At 35.4% G+C, this 25,275-nt stretch overlaps 1 protein-coding gene across 9 annotated transcripts in view; it reads left to right on the top strand.

Annotated features, from left to right (window-relative positions):
* Positions 1-25,275, top strand: part of DMD (dystrophin) — a 978,823-nt gene that overhangs the window by 573,152 nt on the left and 380,396 nt on the right. For all 9 annotated transcript variants that reach the window (XM_066314017.1, XM_066314023.1, XM_066314021.1 and 6 more), the window contains one exon: positions 15,213-15,388. In XM_066314017.1, coding sequence (XP_066170114.1) covers positions 15,213-15,388 — 176 coding nt within the window. The remainder of the gene's footprint in view (positions 1-15,212; positions 15,389-25,275) is intronic.

The raw sequence follows: 25,275 nt of genomic DNA, 5'->3' as shown, positions 1-25,275 counted from the left end.
TGAGCTCAGAGTCCTTTCACCTCCATTTGCAGGTCGCTGTTCCTTCTCTTGGCAGAACTGCAGCTTTCTGCCTGTCTGAGGGCTGATATTTTGTTGATAAAAATACATAAGGAAAGTGGAGTTTGACAATCACAAGTATCCTTAATTGGGAAGTAATCAAGACTTCGAGTTTATCTATCATGCAAAGTGAAACACCTGAGATGCTTCAAGACTGGCGTTCATAGAAACAAATATGTGCTTAGGATATTCCCACGTGTTTTGGCACGTACAAAAACAACAAAGAAAATCTTAGTGTAGGTTTTCTGCAATTACAACAGATTTAGTTTTCTTTTAATTATATTCATTGTTTCCTTTTTTTTTTTTTTTTTTTTTTTTTCATCTGATCATCTGTCTGGGATGATGTATTTTAATAAATTCATTCATTTCTACAAATTCGTGAATACTTTATGGACTGTTGTTTATTGTGGCTTTCTACCTGTCTTTATGCAAAGAAATAGTATTTCCTATTTCCTACTGATTTATTAAATTATTAGTAATACCAAGCTTTATCTAACTTCTTAAATGGAATTTTAGTGATTGACTCAAAAATTCAAACGATCTTTAAAAAAAGATAAAAATCAGTAAAAAAAAATCAATATTTTGAACCAGAATAATTTTTTTCTATATGGTAACCATTTTTCCTGCTGTGAGAGATGCTGCAATACAGAAAATAACTTTATTGGTTCTGTTTAAATATTGACTAGATATCTAGTATGGTTTTAATTCTGGTGACATTTGCATTTGTTTATTCTTACTGTAATATTTTTAGTATAGATACAAAATAGGCAGACAAAATCAATTATATATGTGGACTCATTTTTAAACTTATTTTAGGAGAGATTGATGTGCAGTAGAAAGATCCTTTTTTACAGCAAAACTTACGTTTTGCTTGGATTTTTTTCTTAGGGGTTGAATTAAAGTTTTTTACCTATGCCAGGTTTTTCTTGGGATGTACTGTTCTTTTGTCATTTTATTATAAAATATAATAATTTATGTCACCTAAGATAATACTATCATTTAAAAAATTAATTATTTGGAAAGCAGGTGTATATGTAAAGTACAATTTAATGCTGATTGAAACTATGTCCTAGCATAGAAATTCAATATTAAATGTAAATGTAGAGATTTGTGAATAAAAACAAGAGAACTCCACAAAATTCCCTAAATAAGACATATTTGTTTTCCTATATGTGTAGCACCTTGCAAAAAAACAAAAAAAAATAAATAGAATGCAGTGATCAAGTTGTCTTTCTTTTATTATAACACTTTTGCAAATTGTATTCATGCTTTATCAAAATAACAGAGTTCATATAACTTAACATTAATATAACATTGGTATATAGTTCTCATTCTCAGATGATTGTATGAATAGTGATTGAATGTCATAATAATGACCTGTAAATGGCAGTGGGTTAATTCTGTTTTGTCTTCTGTACACATGGGAAACTGTACTTAATTAAATATTGTCTACAATTAAATGCTGAATTTATAAAATCATAGAACATCTAGTTAAAAGTGGAAGGGACCCACAAGGATTATTGAGTCCCACTCTTGGCCCTGCACGGGACAGCCCCAAGAGTCACATTAGGTTCTTGAGAAGGTTTTCTGAATGTTCCTTGAGTTCTGTCAGGCTGCTGCTGTGACCACTGCCCTGGGGAGCCTGTTCCAGTGCCCAGCCACCCTCTAGTTGAGGAGCCTTTTCCTGATACCCATCCTAAACCTGCCCTGACACAACTTCAGGCCATTCCCTGGGGTCCTGTCAGTGTCACCACAGAGCAGAGATCAGTGCCTGCCCCTGCTCTGCCCCTCACAGGGAAGCTGTAACTGCAGTGAGGTCTGCCCTCAGTCTCCTCCAGCCTGGACAGACCAAGGGACCTCAGCCCCTCCTCACACGGCTTCACCTCAAGGATCTTCACCATCCTCATGGCCCTCCTTTGGATGCTCTCTAAAAGTTTAATATCTTTTCTATATTGTGGCACACAAAACTGCTCCCAGGATGAGGGGAGGCTACACCAGTGCAGAGCAGGATAATCACCACTCTACTTTTAGAAACTTGGAAGTTTGCAGACAGTATACATTATCCACAGAAAGCAAAAAAGGGTTGTGATTTTTTTTTAAGTATGACTCTTCTGTGTGCAATGTTAATTGATAGAGGTACAAGGGGGTTTCTTCCCCCAAAGCCACTTTGCTGGAATCTAGTTCAGGGTAGTACCAAGTTGCCTGATTGTCTATCACTCAGGGAAGCTGAACATGTTGAAAAACATACAACTTCACAGTTCTGCTTCCTAAATTTCTATGGGTGAGATGTCTAGTAAACCACCCATAACCCCTATTAAATATTTCAGTAAAGGAAAAAAAACCCAACAAGTTTTGACAGTTTTTCTGTTTCTAACAAGTCTGTGAAATAGTGACACATCTACAGAAAGAGAAGTAGCATTTCCTGAATTGCTTGTTCCCTGGGTCCCCATCCTTAATTGCTTCCTGGGTCCCCATCCTTAGCCTGGAATTCCTGTGTTTTCAATAAATATTTCTCTCAGATTTGATACAGTTATTTCAATTTCAATATTACCTCTGGTTGAAGATGTGAGAAGAGCCAAACTGAAGTAATTTGTTGTCCCGTAGAGAGTACCTAGTGCCTATAAAGGTTTATTTTTATTATTAACTCTCAAAGTTTTAAAACACTCTGTTTCTCTTCTCCTAAAAGTTGAGGATGTAGGGGTGCATGTTTTTCACTGAAAGAAAACTTTCTAATAAACATAATGATTTGTATTTTGAAACTGTGGTGCTGTTCTGAGAAAAATGTTAAATATGCAATGAACATCAGTTCCTGAAAGTCTTACTATGTTTATACTATGAACTACTTTGAAGCAAGCTGATGAATTTAGTAATCAGAAATGAAATTATGGGAATATGTAAATCAGATATCCCTTGAGTAGCAACACTGGCATGCTTAGGAAAGCATTTGAATTAATAAAAGATCAGACCCCAATGCTATAATTATGCTCTGAAGAAGGAACAAGATGGATTCATAGGCTAAACTACTGAAGAAAATGAAGTGTGGGGATCAAGAAACACCCCAGTGTTTGTTGTAGGGAGTATAGCCAGTCTACTTAAATTAATATGACTCAGTTGGGACAGAAACCCTCTTCTCGGCACTAAAAAAGCTAAAGCTTCAGCTCTTAGGAATCTAGAGTTGATGGGGATATGAAAGGCAAGGGAAGGTCCAGCAAGATCTAAACAGAAGAAGAATAAGGATGAAGTGATAGCTGCTTATAAATGGTTGGTTTGTCATCTCTCTCTTGCCAGTGACATTCTGCCACAGGTTAGTCTCTCTCAGGGGCTTGAGGCAAATTCTGCCTCAATGGTGACAGGAGGAGGAGAAGCAGAGGTAGACAATAATTAATTCTGGCGGTCAGAATCCTCTGGTAAATTATTTGCTGGGGAATTTTGGGTTTGTCTTAAGCTCAGAACAGTTGACCTTCTGCTGCATGATCCTTCCAGCACTAGGCAGGAAAACAACTTTGTTGCTATAATCAGATTTTGTCCTTTCCTTCTTGAAAATTGAGTGTTTCTCCTGGCTTGGTTTATTTTGTTCTGGTTTTACCTAACGGAAATCTCAGGCAATATTTTAGTTTTGTGTCCCTTATCTCATTGAACCAACACCCATGGTTTGTTCCTACTGTTGTATTGCAAGGCCATAAGGCAATGATGTATAACAGGTGAATTGTTAAGTGGGGCTGTCTCTGGTACCTAATACCACTTTACTTGTTTTGCACTTGAAGCTCCTTTACAGAACCAGTTGCAAGCTTAAACTGATTCATCCTCTTGCCTACCACAGTAATTTTCCATAACTTTTGTAGGCTTCATATTTCTTAGGATACATTTATTTCTTTATAACTTTCTACAGTTGCAGCCAAATCAGTGTAGACTTGACTACTAGTACCAACCTTTCTGCCATTATTTTCTTACTAACAGGCAGAATTATATTAGTAGTAGTTTTTTCTATTTTTATCTAGGATGTGACTAATATTTAGTTTCCACAGAATAAAAACTATCCAGAAATGTTTCTTGTATCTGTCAAAAAAATTTAAATATTAATGAAGAAGAAAAAACACACAAAGATTTTTCTGACTGAAAATATGTATATACAATTTTAATCTACTTTAAAATACGATGTAAAAGATATGGATGGAAAATCCAACAGAGAGGCTTTTACAAATATATTTACACAAATATAAAAACATATTTATATATTATTCAAATAGTTGAAGGGGAAGATATCTGCTGTAGCTTATCTTAAAGGGAGGCTATGAATGACCAATACTAGAGAGTCAATGTGTACAGCTTGTTCAATATTTCCAATCTGCTACTTTCTTGTAATGGGTTGGGATTTTTCTGTATGTGGAAGCACTGACAAATAACAGCCTATAAATTTCAAAAGAAAGAGGTAATATGTACAGCTTAAATATAATGTTTCAAGAGTAAACTGGATGCTGAGGCACATGTGTTTATTCCAGTGGTGCTGAGTTAATGAACAGAGATAATACTTCCCAGGTATAGATTCCATAGGAAGGCAAATTGAAGTTTTCTAGGTTTTTGATGCACAGAAAGTATATAGGAAAGAAATTGGGTTATGCAAGGGTCTGGATAGTTCTGTAAGAATCAGAAAAATCTGTCATTTTTCAACACATCAGAAGGTGTTGTAACTGTCTTTTTTTTTAGTCAAAAAGAAGCAAAATTAATTGGTTTAAATATGCCAGAAAAAATTAAGGACTACACTTCACATTGACTTGGATTAAAATCACTTATTTAGCTAAAAGTGTTGTGGTATTAAGATAAACCCATTCGTATTACTGATGTCCTTGAAAACTTAAGACTAGGTTACGTTTGAAGAAACTAGGGCATGTTGTTATTTTTAATATACTGGCACCTATTATATGAGTAGTGTGATTTGTGATAGATGGAAAGAATTGAAGATGGAGAATACAATTTTTCTTACTGTTTACATTGTTTGCTCTTTTAAAGCTTTGCAGAGCAGGCAAAATATCAAAATGTTGCAAAATCAGAAATTGCAAATAAACATGGTATCGAATTAGGCCATATTCTATTCTGTTTAGAGCTAAATTAAAAAGTTGAGTATTGTCGTCATATTTTGATGCTACATCAGTATGGAAATTAATATATTACAGTGGCATCCAGTGGTGTGTGTTGCAAAATCAGTGTGTAGGTTTTTTGACTCAGAGTTGAATTTTATGTGTTTAACCTGAAGCATTACAGTTAGCATGCAGTAGCAGTAGAGTTTTTTCAAGAAAAAAAAAATGTCTCTTTTTCTCCCTGCAGTATTTCTAAGTCAGTTCTAAAATTAATTTGAATTAATATACTAATAAGAAGCAACTGTGCAATTTGGGCTAGAAACATAAAATAGACCTCTGGTCATGCACAGTTCAATACCAAAGTGACTTTCATCACAATTTTGTGGCACATTAGAAAGAGACATGAAAAATTAATTTAAAGGGATATAGCAAATTTAACAATTACATCTCACTGGAAAAAATGGGAAAGTGATGTTCTTTTTTTTTCTATTATTATTAATCTGGTGAATATCTTTATAAAACCACAAGGATTTAGTATGATTGCAAAGTATCAGCATTTGAAGACAATACTGTTTATCTAAATACCTTTTAAGGTGATTAAATTGCCAAGGTCAGCTCTCACCTGAACCAGTAATATATAAATTTTTTTTCAATACTTCTAAGCCGCAGAGTGTTTTTCTGGTGAGTTGACCCTGGCTGGACACTTTGGCCACCAAAGCTACTCTGTCACTCCCCTCCTCAGCTGGACAAGGGGGAAGAAAATACAGTGAAAGGCTCATGGGTCAAGTACAGGGAGAGATCACTCACCAGTTGCCATCATGGGCAAAACAGACTCAGCCTGAGGAAAAAATTGTATTTTTCACCAATTAAATCAGAGCAGGGCAATGAGAAGCAAACCTAAATCTTAAAACAGCTTTACCCTCTCTCCTTCTTAGGCTTTTCTGCGCTCCTGAGTTCTCTAAATCTCCACCTCCAGCCACACAAATGGATGGGGAATGGGGGTTCTGATTCGTGCATTACTTGTTCTTGCTGCTGCTCCTTCCTCCTCAGAGGGAGCACTTCTCTCACCCTTTCCATGCCAGGATGGGGTCATTCCCACAGTGTGCAGTTCAGGAACAGATTATTCCAGCATGGAGACACAGGTGCTGCCAGCCAGCTGCTGCAGCATGGGCTCCTCTCTCCGTGGGCCACTGGCCCTGCCAGGACTCTGCTCCAGCACAGACTCCCCACAGGCACAGCCTTTCTTTGGGCTCTGGAGTGGGATCCTCCCTGGGCTGCAGGGGCACGGCTACCCCACCATGGGCTGAACCTTGGGCTGCAGAGGAATCCCAGCTCTGGCACCTGGAGCAGCTCCTGCCCCTCCTTCTGCACTGACCTTGGTGTCTGCAGCGTTGTTTCTCTCACATATTTCCCCTCCTCTCTCTCACTTCCTTTACACAGGATTTCATTCCTCTTCTTAACCATATGATCCCAGAGGTTCTCTCAGTGATGGCTCAGCCCTGGCCAGCAGCTGGTCCATCTTGGAGATGAAATGGAGATGAATTTGAAATTATATTTGATAGCAGCACAGGTAGCAGTGGCAAGAATCTGGAATCAGCAACCTGACATGTGAAGTTAGTAAACCATTGAAGCACAGTAGACTATTCCTTTTTAAAGGCCAGCAGCATAGACTAAAGAATTCGTGTGGGTAAAATAATGAGATTTCCACTTTTATGACATGTCTTCAAAAGGACAGATTTCTCCCTTTCTAGAGACAAGAGGCACAGACAAGAGGTAAAATCTGGAAGGCATTAAAACTTTCAAATAAATCTGGAACTCTTGCAGATGTAGAAGCTTTTGGCAGTGTAAGAAGTTGTATATCTCCACTTTATTTGATAAAATAAAGAATTGTACCTGACTTTCTTTGTCTGTACTATCAGTCATGGGTAGTACAAAATACATCTGAGGAAATACTGGCCCTCATGTTTTTCTAACTAAACAGCATCAAAATAAATTAAAAAAAAAAAAAAAAAGTAATAGAGACAGCAGGATGGAATTGTAGTCTCCTATGGCTCTCTAACAAAGCAATTTGCATACCAAATCAAGCAAAATGTTTATATTCTTTATAAACTTTTTTTAATATAAATTGTAGCTTAAGCCACAAATGATTCCATTTATATTTTATTCAAAGTGAGAATGAAATCTCCTTTTTATTTTACAGTATGTTTAGAAAACAGGTCTGCAGCAATTTTCCTTTGGCTTCTCATTTACACAATAGGTGATACACAAAACCAGTAATACTGACAACATAAACCCAGTCTGCTTTATAGGAAGTCTCTGCCCAAAGCTTACTGTCACCTCTTTCAAATGCTGTTCCTGAACAGAGTTGATAGCAATTTTCAAGCCATTATAATCCCTATAATTTATGCTAAGAAGAAAACACTTTGCTGTAAATTATTGTCAACTCCTTAGCAAACATTGACTTTTTCCACTGTTTTTCACCTTTTCATTCTCCATCAGCTGTCCTGAATTTTCATAAGAATAATAACACAATCATCAACATGATGCACACCAAACAACAAATATTTCTTAGCTGTTTGACACAAAACAGTTAGGAAACATCGTATATTATTTGTTGATTGTTTTAATCCTAACAAAGTGCCAGTAATGTGTCTCCACATTAAATCACTGGGGTTTAACTGCCTAGAAAATTAATTTCTTCCTTATTTCTAATAGAATATTGAACAGAGGTACATACTCTTAATGGGTAAATTCATTCTGGTAACCAAATGCTAGCAAATTGTTTTGGGGATAGTTTTCCACCAGATGTTTTCACAGTTCTCTGATTTATGTTGTTGCATCTGAATAGGCACTCTTATGTCAACCTTATGGTTTTATGTGATTTAAAGCAGAATAGAAATTTATGTAAACGACTGAAGATTAGAACATAAATGTTGAATTTAGGACTACAGTTTTCTTTAAGAGGTGCGTAGTACCTTTAAGTGCTTTTTGGATTTTTACCTTACACTGCATGGAGGAGAGGCAATAGATTATTTATCTCTTAAAACATTTTGTGACCATTAATTCTTCTGACAGAAATTAGCTTGTTTGTGGTGTTTCTTCATTTTGCTGCAGGGCTTTTCCATTACAATAATTTTTTGTTAAGTACGTTTGTCTACCACAATGAAAAGAGGAAAGTGTTCCCAAGATTTCTCATAGAATAGTTTCTGATTAAGCTTATCAGTAAAATGCTATTTTTTGTCAATGACAAGTGGAAATGAGGTTGCAGAAGGAGTCATGGGATATATGGTCAATTTAACTGAGAAATAACAAATAAATCAAATTGGTGCCATTCAGGTACTCTGTTATGTACATGGGTAAGGCTTCTGGTTGATGTTTAGTTTGCATAAAATGGGAAAATAGTTCAAACATAAAATGGATTTACTTAAAATCCTCACCCACTCAATTATTTTTCTTTTTCTAGGTGTTTTAATTTATATTAGGAATCTATCTGAACAAAGAAATTTTTTTTTCATGTTGCTTAGTCAGTTGTCATGAGCATTGTGAAAGGCATCAGGATAAAAGGTGGCAATTAGAAATTTGATGGCATGATGTAATGTAGTTGAAATTAATTGGTGAATTCTTTAATCAATTGTACAAGTTACTTCTCTTTGTCTACAAAATTTTAATCCTACTTTTTTTGGGGAAAACCAGCATAAACTCTATTTAACTCTTCATAATATTGGTGATGGTTGATTAAGCAAATGTCTCAGAGTCTCTCCCCCATTAAATTGTCTTAAACTAAGACACTTTTCATATTTGCATACTTTTTATGCAGCAGATAAAACTGTATGTTACAGGACGGGATTTAACAAAATATGAGAGTTTTGTTAGTTGTATTTCTTCATGGCAAGTTAAGGCTATGGGCAGCAGTCTAAACAAAAAAGAAAGCACAGTCAGGGCTTTAAGAAGAGAATCAAATATCAATAAGAAACCATTTTGGTGAGCATATTTTTCACATTCATTTTATTATTAATGTAAAATACCCTGAATCAACAGGGATACCTTGCTACTTTTGAAATGTGTGTTTTACAAGACAAGCATCAGCCTGGCCCACAGGAAACAGAGGCATGTTTAGGTATCCTAAGTTGTTTTTTACTGGACTTTGCTGAGCAAAAAGTGTCTCTGAAGTGCTTGTGCACAGTTGTGTAGAAATCTGTTCAGTGTAACCCTTAGATGTCATTAATCTGAGCATCATTGTGGGTGACTGACTTCAAAGCATATACTGGTTGTGCATATCCAGGAGAAAGTTCCTTTGGCTCCTTGAATGATGCAGGTTTTTAAAAATGAAGGTCTTGTGAAAGGATTAATAAAGAAAAAAAGAGTTGTAAAACATTGAAAGCAAACTTAAATGGGCAGAAGCCCAAAAAGTGTAAGGATGGCAACTCCAAAATGCAAAGTATTTTTCTTTGCAGTGATTTGCAGCAAGCTTGTGAATAGAACTAGCTCTGAGATCCCCTGTAAAGCATTTTTTAGTTAATCTAAATCCACAATCTTTGGTTGTAGTTAGGGGAAGGCAATCCACAGTACTGATAAGCAGAGGGCTTAAAAAATAGAGGAATAAATAAAATGAAAACGCATAATAGAATGCCTGAAAATTTCAAGTGAAAATAATAAAAGGAAAAGCAGCATAGGAAGGAAATTAGATGAGAGGGAAGACAGATGTATTTTACTGTTAGGTATTCCCTCAGAAAGGCTGAGGGAATTGGGATTGTTCAGCCTGGAGAAGAGAGGGCTTCTGAGTGACCTTATTGTGGCCTTTCAGTACCTGAAGGGAACTTACAAGAGAGCTGAAGAGGAATATTTTTTTCAACAGTATGTAGTGACAGAACATGGGGAATGGCTTCAAACTGAGGCTAGGTTGAGATTGGATATTAGAAAGAAATTCTATTCTGTGAGGGTGGTGAGGCACTGGCACACTTGGCCAAGGAAGCTGTGGATGCCCCATCCCTGGAAGTGTCCAAGGCAGGTTTGATGGTGCTTTGAGCAAGCTGATCTGGGGGAGGGTGTCACTACCCCATGGCAAGAGGTTGGAATTAGTTGATCTTTAAGTTTGCTTCCAGCTAAACCCATGCCATGATTTTTGCTCTCTCTCTTTTATATCCTTGCTCTCTCTCCTTTTTGGGGGATGCCTACCTCATATTTAGGGTACAAACTGAAAGCTCTTGCCAAGTTGGTACTAGGAATGCCTGTAGATTTAGGGACTCTCAGACCTTTAATTTTCTTGGGAAAACATCACACAATATAGTTGGAAGGTATTTCCTAAAGGATAATGATGTTATGAACAACTTCATCAGCTTGGCCACAAGCAGCTGATTTTCATAATAATTATCTTAAGAACAGCTTTACAAGCTTTACTACAATAAGATAATATTGATGCAAACCTGTGAGTGTTTGGAGGTACAAATGAAATAGTGTTCTACATACACTTGAGAATGTTAGAAGTATTGCTGGAAGTGTCAAGTTAACTCATTTGACAATTTACCTTTCCACTTTTTCCTTTTTATTTCCTCATTTCCTTTTTTTCTTATGTTGGATTCAACATATATCATAAAGCAGTGGTTCTTTTGTTGTCATTAGGAAGTTGTTTCTAGAAAGTACAAATGAAAACTAAAATTAGTACTAGTAGTGAACTAGGCCAGGGTTTTCAGGCTGATTGTGGGCAAGTCCCTGCTATTGCAGAGACAGCTCTTTTGACTTCGGTAAATATTTTGCCTTGTGCTTGACCCATTTTTTTCCTGAAAATTCTGGAAATTTTCTGAAGGAGTATGTAGAATTCTTCATTTTATTTAAATCTTGGAAAATAAAAAGAATGTGATTGAATCAAAGGTGCATCATATGAATGTTTTGACAGTTTTATGTTATCATAAATTAGTTGAAATCATTATCAAAGTAATAAAATCCTTATTGAAGAAAAATCCTCTGTATGAGAGTAGAAGCCCTTTAATATACTTTTTCTGAATTTTTTAATCTGAGAGATTATTTAAACTTTAATTTATGGTTGGCCATTTCCTGCTCTTACTTGGGAATCACAAGAAAGAAAAATTAAAGTGATGGGTATTTCTAATAGCTTCTGCTTCTCTCAGTAGATAAAACTGCAACATCTTTAAAACAAATAATGCATAGAGTATCTTACTCAAAATTGTGATTAGTTCTGTGTGTGGGAATATAGAATCATGGAACAATTTGGGTTGGAAGAGACCTTTAAGAGTCATCCAGCCCAATGTCTCTGCATTGAGCAGAGATCTTCCGCTAGAGCAGGTCACTCAAAGCCCTGTCCAACCTGACCTTGAATATTTCCAGAGACGCATAAAAATATAATTTTTAATTAAATTTTTTGGCTTCCTCTGTTCATAAAATGATTAGGAACTGCATAACTGCAAGTGTAAGTATCTCCAGTGGCCTTCTGAGTGAGCTGGGAATCCAAAGGGCAGTGGGCCCTTTTGCTTTGTCATTCTATATGAAGAGGTGGAAGTTCAAGTGAAAGTCCCTGAAACATTCAGAGTCAATATTCCTTCTGGAGAACCATAAGCCATAAAGCCATGGGAGGCAAGGTTGTGCCTTCAGGCAAGGGGGTGGTAAGAGTGGAGGGGGATATTAGTAGGAAACTATAGCTGCTGGCAAACTTTAGATACTAATACAAGTTGTGAAAAGTGTTCTTGTGGTAATAACTCTGGGATGAGCACATGAAAAAGTAGCTTTGAGTAAAACAGTTAAAAAACTTTTGTTCTCTTCATAAAAAAATGCTTTTTAAAAAATGTTAATGTCTTCATGGGAGGTTGTGTTTTGTGCAGTATCTGTTACCAACAAAAACCTTTCTGGTGGGTTGTGGAATCCAGGCAAACTTCATCAACACGTGTGCTGCTTAATCATGTGAAAAGTGTTAAATGCTTAGAGTACTTGGGAAAAAAAAATAATCTCAGATTGAGTTCTTTATGGTGATATGAAATCAGATGGCCAGAAGACCTCTCATGTTCTGGTGGAAGTTCACACCTCTCCTTCCTATGCATCCTATGCAAAGCTCCCATTCCAGCATTAGGGATCTTGAGTTCTAATACTACCCCTGCAATTGAGCTAGCTATTTTCTTTTTTACTTTGTAATGCCTGTTACATAATACCTCAGAGGATAAATGAGAAAATTCCTTTATTTAACTTTTTGTCTATTGAAATAAGTGTAGAAATCATGTACAAGTTGCTGTTTTGTGTTTGTGTATGCTGGGGGAGGGAGAAAACCTAATTTAAGATGCTGTAAGCACAGGAAAAAGGCTCAGAGTGTTTGAATGAGCAGTTGACTTAGCAGTTCACTTTATAGTACTTTACTGACTGGTTGTTGTTTCTGTCATTTAGAAAAGTAGATGCATAAATAACAAGTAATTTCTACAAATTTTGCTCCTGAAACCTCCAGAGTTTGAGAAGTAGAACTTCTCTTCTTTGTTCTCCTTTCTTTGATCTCCTATTCCAAATGAATGGGCCTCTGCCTATCAGTAGAAGCTTTGTTCTGAGTTATTTTTCAGCAAGTGGTATGGATCTTAACTTCACACAGGTGCATGCAGTAGCAAAAAGGTCTCAAGTACCTTTCTGGAAATAAGCTACTTACTCTAATATATTTCTTCTTAAACCATACACTGTTATGATTTACCCATGTAATGCTCCCTACTGCATAATGCAAAGGTTCTAGTGCTAAAATCAATGTGAAATACAGTGAATATATGCAAAAACTAGGTACTCATTTTAAGCTAGGCATTACCAAAGGAGAAGTGTGTAGTGGAAAGACCAATTCAGACTTGCAAGAGTAGACAATATTTGCACTTAGACAAATGACCTAGCCATTGCTACTATTTATTTCTAATATTGAAATCATATACCTGAAAACAATAGTCAAAAGTCAGACCAGGTATTATTGTATTAATTTGCATTGGAGAAAGAAAATGACAACTTATGCCTCAAAGTAAGAGGTTTTTATGTGCCTGTTCTGGCTCTTAGGAAATCTTGCCCTTTCTGCTATAAAGGTATCCTAAAAACCTTACACATTCCACAGGCAAAGCAAAGTGTGCTGGGGCACTGTGGGGTGGCAGGGTGCTTGAGGAAACATGACTGGACTGTTATGTAGCTTGCAAAGATCCTGCAGAAACACATTTCTCATCCGATCAAAACATAACAAAACAGGATGCAGATTACTGACGCATTATGCTCATCACAGCTACTTCTTATTTTGAAACTGTGGGGCTTCAAAATAGTTTGGAAAAAAACCAAACAAAAAAACCCAAGAAATCAGCAGAACAGTTTTTACTGAGAGAAATCTAAGAAAGGGATAATTTGGGGATGGGTGTGTGTGTGTGTCCTGTGTCAACCTAAAAGAAAGTGTAAGAAAACCAAAGAGAAAGTGTAGTAAAAATAAGCTAAATCTTAACAGCGCAAACCTCTGCTTCAGCTATGACTCCTTGTCCAGGACTGTGGGTAAACACCACAGCAACCTGCTGACATTGACCCCTGTGCCCCAGGCTCTGCTGGTGCTCGTGGTCAAGCTGTCTCTGTAAAATCTGTGCAAAACTTGAGACAGAGCATTCAACAGACTCAATGTAATTTAATGAATGAGTAGCTGGCAACTGAGTTTGATCACGTTAGAGCAAATAAACTTCCAGTTCAGTTTGTGAACTTCAATCATTACCTCATGGCCAAAGATATATTAAAAAAAAAAAAAAAAAAAAAAACCCAAAAGGAGTAGTAATTTTCATCTTTTACATTCCTGGGAAGTTGTATCCTGCCAGTTGTAACTGTTTCATGGACAAATTTTATTTAATGTTAGTACACAGGTTTACTGACTTGCTCTGCAATTTGTGCTGTGCATTTAGAAAGAGAAAATAAACATGTGTTTTAGTTATGGAGTATGATATACTAAAGTATTTGGTTTCCTCCAGAAAAACTAGATTCATAATTTTACTTGAAAGCATTTGTATCTAGATGGGATTGAGACACACTTCCTGAAGTTGTGAAAATCTGTCATAAGTATGAATATCACAGTGTAGACTGTTGATGTTATTTCAGTTTCTGCGTATTTTAGCAGTAAACTGTTGAAAAATATTTTACAGTTTTTTGTTTGTACCTTCTGAGGAATTCAAAGGAAAAATACTCATGCTATACTGATGAGTAAAAATATGAAAATATGGATTATTTATAAATATGAACTTGTTTCAACAGGCATACAGTGTTACAATCTAAGCTGCAGATTCAGAATTGTGTTGTTTTTAAACATGAGGTAAGGTAGCTACAGGAATACTGCAGGAAAAATTATTTTATTTTATCATAAAAGATGTAGAAAATTTATCAGAGTGCATTTAGTAAAACTTGAGAATGTCCCATATTGGTTGCCTTTTGGTAGTTCTTAATTTTATGTGTAAGTAGAAACACTGCAGTACTTTTTATGTAGTTCCCCCAGTCTCTTTTAAAAAGAATAAAAAAACAACCAAACCAACCAAAATACACCAAACTCCAACCCAAATCTAAAAAACCACAGCAACAAAACCAATGTACCCCCTCAAGAAAAAAATAAAACAAAACAAAAAAACGAGACAACCTGAAGCAAAACCAAAACCAACAAACCAACCAATCAAAACCAAACCAAAGAACATATGAGTTATTTGGCTTCTCACAATTTTAGAAGAAGGTGTTTTTTAATGGAATCAGAAGTTTTACAGTCCCTGCTTTCCTGACATTGCTTGTTTGAGTTTATAGCTAATAGGAACTTCACAGATTTTGCTGTTTAAATCTTACAGTGCTTTGTAGGCTCTAAATGTGATATATACCTTTATGTGTAGAAAGCATTACAGCAATACTGGAGAGGATAAAAGGCTGCAGAAATGTACTGAAAGGTACTTGTTACAAAACGATGAGATATCTTTATGTCTACTCATCTTGGATTTTTCATTTGGAATTCAGAAGAGAGCAAAAACTTTCACCTCTTTCCATCTGGCCAGTGTGATGAAGCATTTTTTTCATTCTTGACTTCCTTCTGAAGATGTGAATGTGTTGGGTATTTTGCAGGAGCTTCAGGATGGCATTGGGCAGCAGCAAACTGTTGTCAAAACATTGAATGCAACTGGTGAAGAGATTATTGAGCAGTCATCAACAGCAGATGCCAAAGTGCTGAAGGAACAGCTGGAAAGTTTGAATAACCGGTGGAAGGAGATCTGCAGACTGTTGGTAGAGAAAAAGAAGAGGTAGGTTAAAATAGGATAAATATATTGTGAAATTATTTTTTAGTTATTTTAGATTTTATTCTGGCTTGAAATTTCAAAGGAGCTCTCAACATCTAGAGTTTTCAAGTATAAAAGGAATTATCAGTAATTAAATTTTATGTCCTAGAAATTGTTCATACACTATAATTTTCTTAATTCTTTTCTACCTACTCCTGTCAGTGACCACCACTCCCTGCCATACTCAATATTTTTATATTTTAACTCCTAATGTTTAAACAAACCAAACAAGTATATATAACAGTTCACTTTTAAAGTAGAACAGCACAGAATTTACAACTGGTGTATAACTTTCTGTTTGATTGTGTGTCATTAAAGCACATCTGTGTAACACTAGTAATACCGTGGTTGATTTACACAGGTAATCCTAATCTAGTTCATCTATTAAAATCAACACCATTAACATCTGTATTTCATAGCCTGGATTAAAAAAAGTGATTTATCAATTTAATGATATTTATGATCACTTTTAGATTAATTTGGTTTTTTTCATGCAGTCACAGAAAGAGTATTTGAGTTACAGATAATGCAAAAGGACTTTTATACCTTTAAAAAGACAATTTTCATTGTAAAAAAAAGTTACTGTTAAGATAGGTTTTATTAAAGAACATGTTCTTAACCTAGATGCTAGGCCTAACTGGATATGCCATTCTACTTTAAAATACAGCAGAAAATACAAGCGGACCTTTCTTTGTGAATTAATTTTTTTAATCCCAGAATATTCCTTATAGAGATAGATGTGCTGGAGATGTACTGGAAGAACTGGTAGTGTGCAACAAGGTTCTTTTACTTTTGATGCCACTTATCATTTTTCTGTTCAGAGTCATGGGGGCGAAAAAACTGTGAAAATGTTTACTACCATCATGAGGGAGTGTCCTGAAGGGTTTTTACTGACTCTAATAATGATTAAAGTTTCTGGAACATGTTGTCTGTCATTGGAACAGGCTGCCCAAGGAAGTGGTTGAGACACCAGAGAATGGTTAAGGTTCGAAGGGAACTTAAAGTTTATTGAGCTCCAATCCCCTGAGTTAGACAGTGAACCTTCTACTAGATCAGGCTTCTCAGAGCCTCATGCAGCCTGCCTTTGAAAAATTCCAGTGATTTGAACTCTACAATCTCTTCTATTATCAGTGCCTCACAATTCAAAAGCAAATAATTTCTTCTTAATATCTAATCTAAATGTTATTTTATCTCAAGGCAATTCTCCCTTGTCCTGTCACTACATGCCCTTGGGAAAAGTCCTTTCCAGCCTTCCTGTAGTTCCCCTTTAGGTACTGAAAAGTGCTATAAGATTTCCCAGTATTTAAATTTAGAGACATGTAGATATGTCACTTAGGGACATGGTTTAGGGATGGGAGTGCTGGGTTAATGGTTGAACTCAATGATCCTGAAGGTCTTTTCCATCAAAATGATTCTGTGTTAAAAGAAAGAGATGCAACAAGTAATCTACAGCTGTCAGAAGCTTCAGGGATACTTTAAATAATTCTTTCTACTGTATTTCCAGGTGTTGATGGTACTGTTATTTGTTATACAAGGGAGTCCTTGGCCTTTATTTGTCACATAAAAAGCTGTTCGTTTGTACATTTGAAACCCATCTGTGTTTCCAAGCATTAACTTGTTATGGAAGTACAAACACTTACAAAAAAATAACATATCTTTTTAACAGCCCTGTAATCTACTTTGGCAGCACAGAAGAAAAAGATTGGTGGTTGAGCTTTGTCTGAGGATATAAAATATGCTTCTGTTCTGGTTAAGATTGTTATTCTTCACCCCTTCATTTATCAGTAGAAATGTCTAACTGAATATCCTTTTGGCTCAATGCAGTGTTGGAATATTGCATGGAATTTCTTGACACATTCTCTATTTTAAGGGAGCCTAGGATTTGTTAAGTGGGAATAATCCAGTTATATCCCCTAGATGAAGGTTCTTAAATAAACACTTGCACACGCATTCCTCCTTTTGATCTGTTCAGTATGTTGACCGATTGGTTTGTTTTGCTCTGGAATGACAGCTTGTGTAATTTAGAGGAAAATGATTGCAGAGACCTCAGTTAGTGAACTTTGCATGAATAATAGCATTGCACCAGGAGGAATGCAGATAGTGTTGTGCTAAACTGATAAAAATGTTCCTGGTGTACTTTACATGCATCAGGATGCTTCTGTTCACCTCCCAGTCCTCTTGACTGTGTCAGAGCCAGGGAATGCTTTTCCTCCTAGCTCTTGGAAACACATCTTACCCTAGCTTCTGCCACCACACATGTGGTGTTTTGTTTTCTTCTTTTCACTCATCTAGAGTGGATTTTCAAAGGAAAGAAGCCTACTTGACAGGAAAAAGTGATGTGTTCTAAGTAGGTCTCAATTATTGATGAACCTGGGCATGAAAAGACCATAGGCTTTTCAGCTGCACAATCTTTATATAGCCATGGTGTCATGGGATTTTCATAACTCTTATACTTTGACATCTTTTAGTTTTTCGTTATTTTTTCCTCATTTGGTTTTGGGTACAGTTAGATTCTCTATTTTTAAGCCTTGAAATCCATGTTATCCAAAATGCTTTAATTTATCCTTAAGGTCAAAGCACGAGGCAAACAAAAGTTGAAGGACATGGCCTCTAATTACAGGCTAAAGAGCTAATATAATCATGATATTGCCCAAGTCATGTATTGGTACCATGTCAAATGGTATATCAGTAGAATAGAAATTACAGTAAATAGGGTTCAGTTGACATATTTTGATTTCTCCTTTTCAAAATACCTGTAATAGACTATTTAAAAAAAAAAAAAAAAAAAAAAAAAAAACACCTATGAAGTCAAAATGCTTATATTGTGACACACGTAAGTTTTAATAGTCCTTTTAATTTTGTCTGTGTTTCCTAAAAATTAAGTTTTCATAGTTAAAAGAATGTTATTACTATGGAAAGGATTCTAAGATTTTTTAAGTTAATTTTGAGAATGAATGAGAAAATGGAAGCACATTTTAAAACCATATTGAATGAAGGTATAATGCAATTTCATATAATAATTTCAAAGAAAAATAAAATAGATATTAAGATTTAGAACCTTATGTAAATCAGAAAATAAAACTGACCCTAAACTTTTAATAGGTTTCAAGTTTTAGTCTTTGTAGTTAATACATTATGCACTTCTTTAAAGATAATTCTCAGTAGCTCAGAGTAGTTATCAACTTAAACTTTGTTTCCTATTACATTTTTGCTCAGCAGATCTCAAGATAAAGTGGCAAGAAATTAGCAATTGAATGGATTCCAGAAATGAAATCTGTTAGTGATTTCAGATTCAAGTGTAATGATGCTAAGCATTATTTGGCAAGGAAACTTTATATATTGTAAACTCTGTTTTTGCTATTTGCTTACCAAGATGGAAGAAATTGATTTTCATAATCCTGCACAATTTTACATGGAGAATTCAACTTTTATGTGGGGCATTGACAGTCCATTCTAGATATATTTTTCAATCTGAATGCAAAAATCAGTAGGGGCTGAGGGGAGAAGGGAAGCAATTACAGGAGTAACAGAAAGTGATGCAGATATTTTTAGAAGGTGCATGAATGTGCACGTAGTTTTCATAAGTAATTTGGAATAAATATTAAACTACTTGAATAATAAGAATTGTAAACCACATCAAAACCATGTTATTCTATAAATTACTGAAACTGATCATAGATTCACTAGATGCTAACATTAATCTTGGTAATAAACTGGCAGTTTTAATGAATAAGAATTATTTGGACTGAAAAAGGTCAACTTAATTAAAAGCAGACAAGAAAACAAACTAAATCTCAGGACAATTTGAGGAACCTCTACTTCTCTTCAGTAAAAAAGAGCTAGTTTTCAGTTTTAAAAGGTCAAATGCTGATCCCAGGCAAAGCACAGGCTTAAAATTTACTTTGAATCTCCTTTCTTTGGTACTGAAGATCAAGAGGTTATGCTTGAGTTATGTTTGTGTGGGATGTTATCTTCCACTTGCCTTTATCGAAGAGTTTCAAAGCCGTAGAAGTTTGAATTCAGTATTTAAAGTTTTGTATCTTGCAGTCTAATCCATCCAGCTAAGAATTAAATGAGAATGTAATTTCAGCACATCTAGTCATTTTATCTTACTGAAAACTTTGAAATAGACCAGGCAGTTGAATAAAGTGGAACTTGATTGAAAGTCTGATACACTGGTAGTTAGCAAATTGGGAAATTAATTGAGTTTTTGTTAACATTTTGCTACAAAAGATGTATTCTGGAAAAGTAGGGGTTTGTACTCTAATACATCGTTACTCTGAAACTGAGACTTTGGAGTCTACTGGAAGCCAAAAAGTCCTTTTGAATAAATTCTACTAAGCCCAGACAAAAGAGAGGAAATACAAAGTGTCTGCGTCTCCAACAGAAGTTTGCTCTGCCCTTTCATCCCCTGACACACATCAGGCCACATCATGCTGTGTCTGCTCTGAGACATGCCACTGAGACATCTGAGTTTTGGGTGATTTAGGGACATGGTGACTTGTCACAGTGTGCAGCAAGCCCCAGAGATGTGGCTGCAGCTTGGTGCTGCTCTTTCAGGAGCATCTGGGCCAGGCAGGGCCAGCCAAGGGAACCTACACAGGAGGAGAAGCAACATAGGAGCTTGAGAAGGGAATGGCTCATAAATGAGACTATTCAAAGATCTGTAACAGTAGTGTTAGTTGGTCTTTTTATTTGCCATTTCTGCTAAAACTTTCTTGTGTAATTTTTGAAAACAGATGCCCAGGAAATAGATTCCTTCAATGTTTCAGAAGTAATCAGTTTGGGGTTTTTTATTCGTCACGATCTGACATTTGTTAAAATTGGGTTCAGTTGAATGGAAGAGAATTTTTCATTATTTTAGCTGCAAATACATTTACACTTTTAATGAGTTTGAACCTGCAGACTGCCTGTTCAGATCTCTACCCAAGCGAATTTGAAGTAATTGTAGAAAGAATGACAGAACAAAGGCTGTTTACCAGAATACTTCCAAGTCCTTTCCTGAATACAAAAATAAAAAGTTTGTATTCTAAATAAAAATTAATTGTTATAAAGATACTTTTTAATACTTTTCATACAATGTGTTTACTAAGGTATTGTTTTTCTTCCATAACACAATAGCTGCTTTACTTGAACACTCAGCATATTGAAGGCTGTGATTAGCTTTAGTTGCAATATAAAAACTGGTTTAGGATGAAGAGATTATGTGACAGTTATGTCAATATATATTTTTTTTCTTTCCAGCACATAATTAGCTACATATTGTATTTTTCTAAATTTTCTTTTTTTGACTGTTCAGATTTCTTATAATGAATCACTAGAAAAGAATTACTGGCATAAATTTGTATTGTGCTTACAAATAGTTTAGCTAAACTTCTTATTGCTTAATATTTACATCTAAATACATTTTCTAAAGTTTATGTGCTATTTTAATTTCACTTATTTAAAGTTCCTTAATGGAGCATATTTATTTATTCTTTAAAGAAAGAATGAAAATTAATTTTTTTTTCAGCAAATATTGTCTTTAATTTTTTTTATATCATTTTGATGGCCTCTTATATTCTCAGTAGCAGCTACTGAACACATTAATTCCTAATCTTAGACATTCAATAAACGCGGAATTGACAGCTGAATGTTAAAAACTGAAAAGGCACCAAAATATTATTGGACTTACAGATGGGAATATGAGTCACAAGTGCAGATCTCTACTACTCCTATGATTGTATATTTTATTTCTATAGCTGACACCTCCCAAATAAATCCAACATTACTCGTGTGCAGTTACAAACTCCAAACATCTAATGTGTTTCACTAACTATTTACGGGTTGCCATGGTATTGCTATCACATTGTTGACTATGGAGAAAATACTTGAGCTGCAGTATATATTTCTCTTTGTTGTGGTTTCTTGACACTGCGCATGAAAATACAAGTTGACTGATATAAGCTGTGAATGTTTATGTAGTAGTTAACAAATATAACTAAGGATTAATGATAGTTTGAAAAAAACCAATCTTTCCATGGTCTTTTGTGGAATACCATAAGAATTTTTTAGACATTCAGTTTAATAATGGCAGGAAGACTAATCCCTAATCCATCAATTATTATAGACACAAAATGCAAATAGAAAAATCATTAATTTAATAGTTAGTATTAAAAACTGAATATTGATACATTTACTTCTGAAAGTATGTAATATTCCTATAAAAAGATGTGCATTCAGAGTAGTTGATGAAGAGACCCTGTGAATTTAGAAAACCAAGCAGAAATCTGCTATGTTTTACTATGGAAAAGACAAAGTAATGTGCCTAAGAATAGCAGTTGTGTAGAAGATGAAAGGTTGCACACGAAATTCTGTGCTTCTCTGCTATAGTTTGAGGCTTTTCCATCAGTCAAAACGGATTATATTTCAGGGTTAATTAAATAAACTTTTTGCCAACAGAGAAGGAGATTAAAAGCTTTTTTGTGAACATAGGTTGGTTTGTAGGGATTAGGCAGTAGTATATAACAGCTTGAAGACCTGTGCTGAAGATGGATCTGCCTGGCTCCATAAGGCCAGCTGCTGGAATTATATCTTATTCCTCAGTCACCTGCTTTTCCAGCAGGTCATACTTCCAACTGCTTTCTCTTGCTCTGTCCATATCTGAGTTGACTGGTGGGTCATGTTCCTTACTCCAGCTTCTTTAGGCTTGGATTTGAAAGTCCATACTCACTAAGTAACAACTAACTCTAAATTTTTCATTGCCTCCATGAATTTAAACTCCTGGAAATTACATGTGTCTGTTGTTCCAAAAGTAATTATGATGATAGAAATCAGTTTGTTCAAAAGGTGTAATCAGTCATTGAGTTAAAACTTTTAATTCAATTAACCGGTTCAGCTAACACAGAACACTCTCTTTTAGTGTCTTGCATAATATGACACTTGTCTTGCAGGATGTTATTTATAATAGAAGTAACATTCTAGCAGGTCAAGAAGAGATGGTAAAGTAAATTATAAGGTGCACCTCCATGTCCTGTTAATTGCAATGAACCTTTGAATTCCTTTACTGCATGTTGTTCCTGATTAAAATAAAGAAGTAGATCTATGGGATATCTTTTTTTGCTGAACTCTGAAGCCCTTCTGTGCTTGCACACACACTGAAACACACATGCACATATATGCAATATGCATATATATACGTATATGTTTTTAATATATATATTATATAAACGTCCGTATGAAGCATCTCTGAAAGAATTCCTGGAAAGTCGTAAGTTTAAAACATTCTTATCTTACTGATCAGCATTTAAATTAGTCATGAAAGTAAAAAACTCTTTCATTCACGGCATGGAAAACTTTTAATGTTTTAAGAGTTGTGTCTCAATTCATAAAGGTGATAAAACTGAATGTCTACTTAAGATGGAAAAGGAATCTTGCCAATTGCTATCTCTTCTAGGAGACAAGAAATATTTTTGATTTCTCATTCAAAATACTATGCAGCTCAATAATTTTGCTCTCGGGTGCATTGAGTTAAATACTATGCCTTTTCTGTGCCAGAATTAACATACTTAAACTTGGATTTTTCTCAGGTTTATCCTCAGGGTACCATCACGTAATGTCTCCACTGTGCTATGCACTTCACAAATGAGTAGAAGTGAGAGGAAACCAAAACAAATGGAAGCTGTTTCTGAGAGCTTGGATTCTGGGATGCTTGGTCAGGTTGAGAGACAGAGGTTTTATTTTGTGGTTTATGGTGAAACACTGGATGCCTGATTCCCAGATTGCCATAACTGCCTCAGAAATATTTGAAGTTGTGCTTCTGCTTTCAGGATTACAGGATGTTATTTTTTCTTCATTTTTAGAGTTGCAGTGCTATGGATCTGTGCATAGATTAACATCTGACTCATTTTCACAGAAACAAATGTTTTGATGAGCTGGTTTTAGATGACCTATTTTGGCTTGAGAAGAGCAAATGACCTCTCAAGTCATGAACATGAACACTTCCCAGTGAAGAACAGTGTAATAAGTGTGATGCTGTAAAGTTGGTTTTTTTTTACATGACCTGTGCAATCAAACATTAATATCTGTGTGTATTGGAAAGGTCCAGAATTTCTGTCTGCAAAACAGTACTCCATAAGAGATACAGAGTTGTAATAAATAGATATATTAGTACAAGAATTATCCCTGTATCTAGGACCGTCACCATTTTTTGTTGATATTGGTCACATTTCCAGAAATACTGGGCAAATGGCAGCTTATGAAGATATTCATGCATGATTCCATTAGAAAATCTAAGCCAAGCCAAAGAAAGTAGGGCTGGTAATTCTTTTGCTATTTATGGTGTTCATTTTTTAATGTATTTTTTTGCATAAATGTGTATATATGGGTATATATTGGTATAAATAAGTGTAAATAGTTTTAGAGAATTTTATTGTTTTCACAGTAAATATAATCTCTAACTTTTTCCTCTAAAGAGCAATTTAGTGCTAGTGGCTTATGTTTGTTTAATCTGTAGGCAGATTCTGCAGAGTAACTTGTTTCTGAGCTTAAAAAAAATAAAAACAGAAAAAAACCCTAGTGCTGGGCTCATATGTCTAGTAAATATTAAAATATACTGTTTTGAGAACAAAATCAAATAAATCTGCTGATTTAGAATCCATTCTTGATCTAAACCAGGAACTTGCTCTAGAACTATATTGAGATGCTGTTCAAAGCAGCACAAATTTGCCAAACATTTTGATTTATATATAAATTAAAACCAGCATTTTCATGCTCCAAGTGTAGTTATGAACATTGACTTTTATGTGTTGAAAATATACTTTCTCTTTGGTAAAGGAGGCTGAGGGGAGATCTTTTCACTCTCTACAATTCTCTGAACTAAGTCTGTAGTGGGGCAAGGGTTAATCCCTTCCCCTCCGAGACAAAAGAATAGGAGAATGAGGTCAAGTTGGGCCAAGGGAAGTTTAGGTTGGCTATTGTTATATCCCACTCCTGAAGGCAGAGTAACTGAGGTTCTTGTTAGCAGTAGATCCCTTTGGGCAGATTCGAGTGAAACTCAATGACCAATTGTTTGTGTGTAAACAGCGGGTTTATTTTAGAACAATTTGATTGCAGTGGGAAGGAGGTTTGTAGCCATTTTGGTTATTATCTATAGAAACAATATAGAAGTGTAAAGATACAACTTAAGAAAATTTATAAGGAAAAGAAAGAAAAATAAAGTATACAAGTAGATAGTGCAGAGGAAAGAAAGAAATGTCCATCAGTGGGTCCTGTGACAAGATTTGATTGTTGCGATTTCGATGCCCATTGGTCAAAATGATGATCTCAGTCTTGACCCGTTGGGGGTGAGGGAAGCCTGCATAACATGAAGTTCAATATATTCATGTTCAGATGGGAATGTCCAGGTACCTCCCCTGGGAAGAGGGCAGTTAACCACTCTCTGCTGCAACACGGTGGATCATGCACAGTTCTCTGGTGGAAAGCCCCACAAATGAGTCTGAGGGCAGTTTGGGGATTTTTGGTTGTTTATGACACCTAAAACAGGACATCTGCCTGTCGTACCAGTGTAGCTGGGCAAGTTATGCCCCGTCAGAAGGGATGAATATTTTCAGGCCTTTGTGTGAGTGTGAATATCCTGATACTACATGAGCCAGTTGTGTATGGGAGGAAATTGGCATGATAAAAATACTATCCCAGCTTGCAGTATCTGCTTTTCATTGTTTAATTTTGATAAGTATTTAATCTCTGATCTTTCCATACAGGTAATTCTCAGTATGTGAATAAGTTTGGTGGATAAATTATGGGTATTTTATACAAGACAATATTTCTGCTTTAGAAGGGTTTACTCCAAATGCTAATCCCAAGCATTCACA

This window comes from Sylvia atricapilla, chromosome 2 (assembly GCF_009819655.1).
Source record: "Sylvia atricapilla isolate bSylAtr1 chromosome 2, bSylAtr1.pri, whole genome shotgun sequence".
Lineage (NCBI taxonomy): Eukaryota > Metazoa > Chordata > Aves > Passeriformes > Sylviidae > Sylvia > Sylvia atricapilla.
This window is presented reverse-complemented; position numbering and strand designations above follow the sequence as displayed.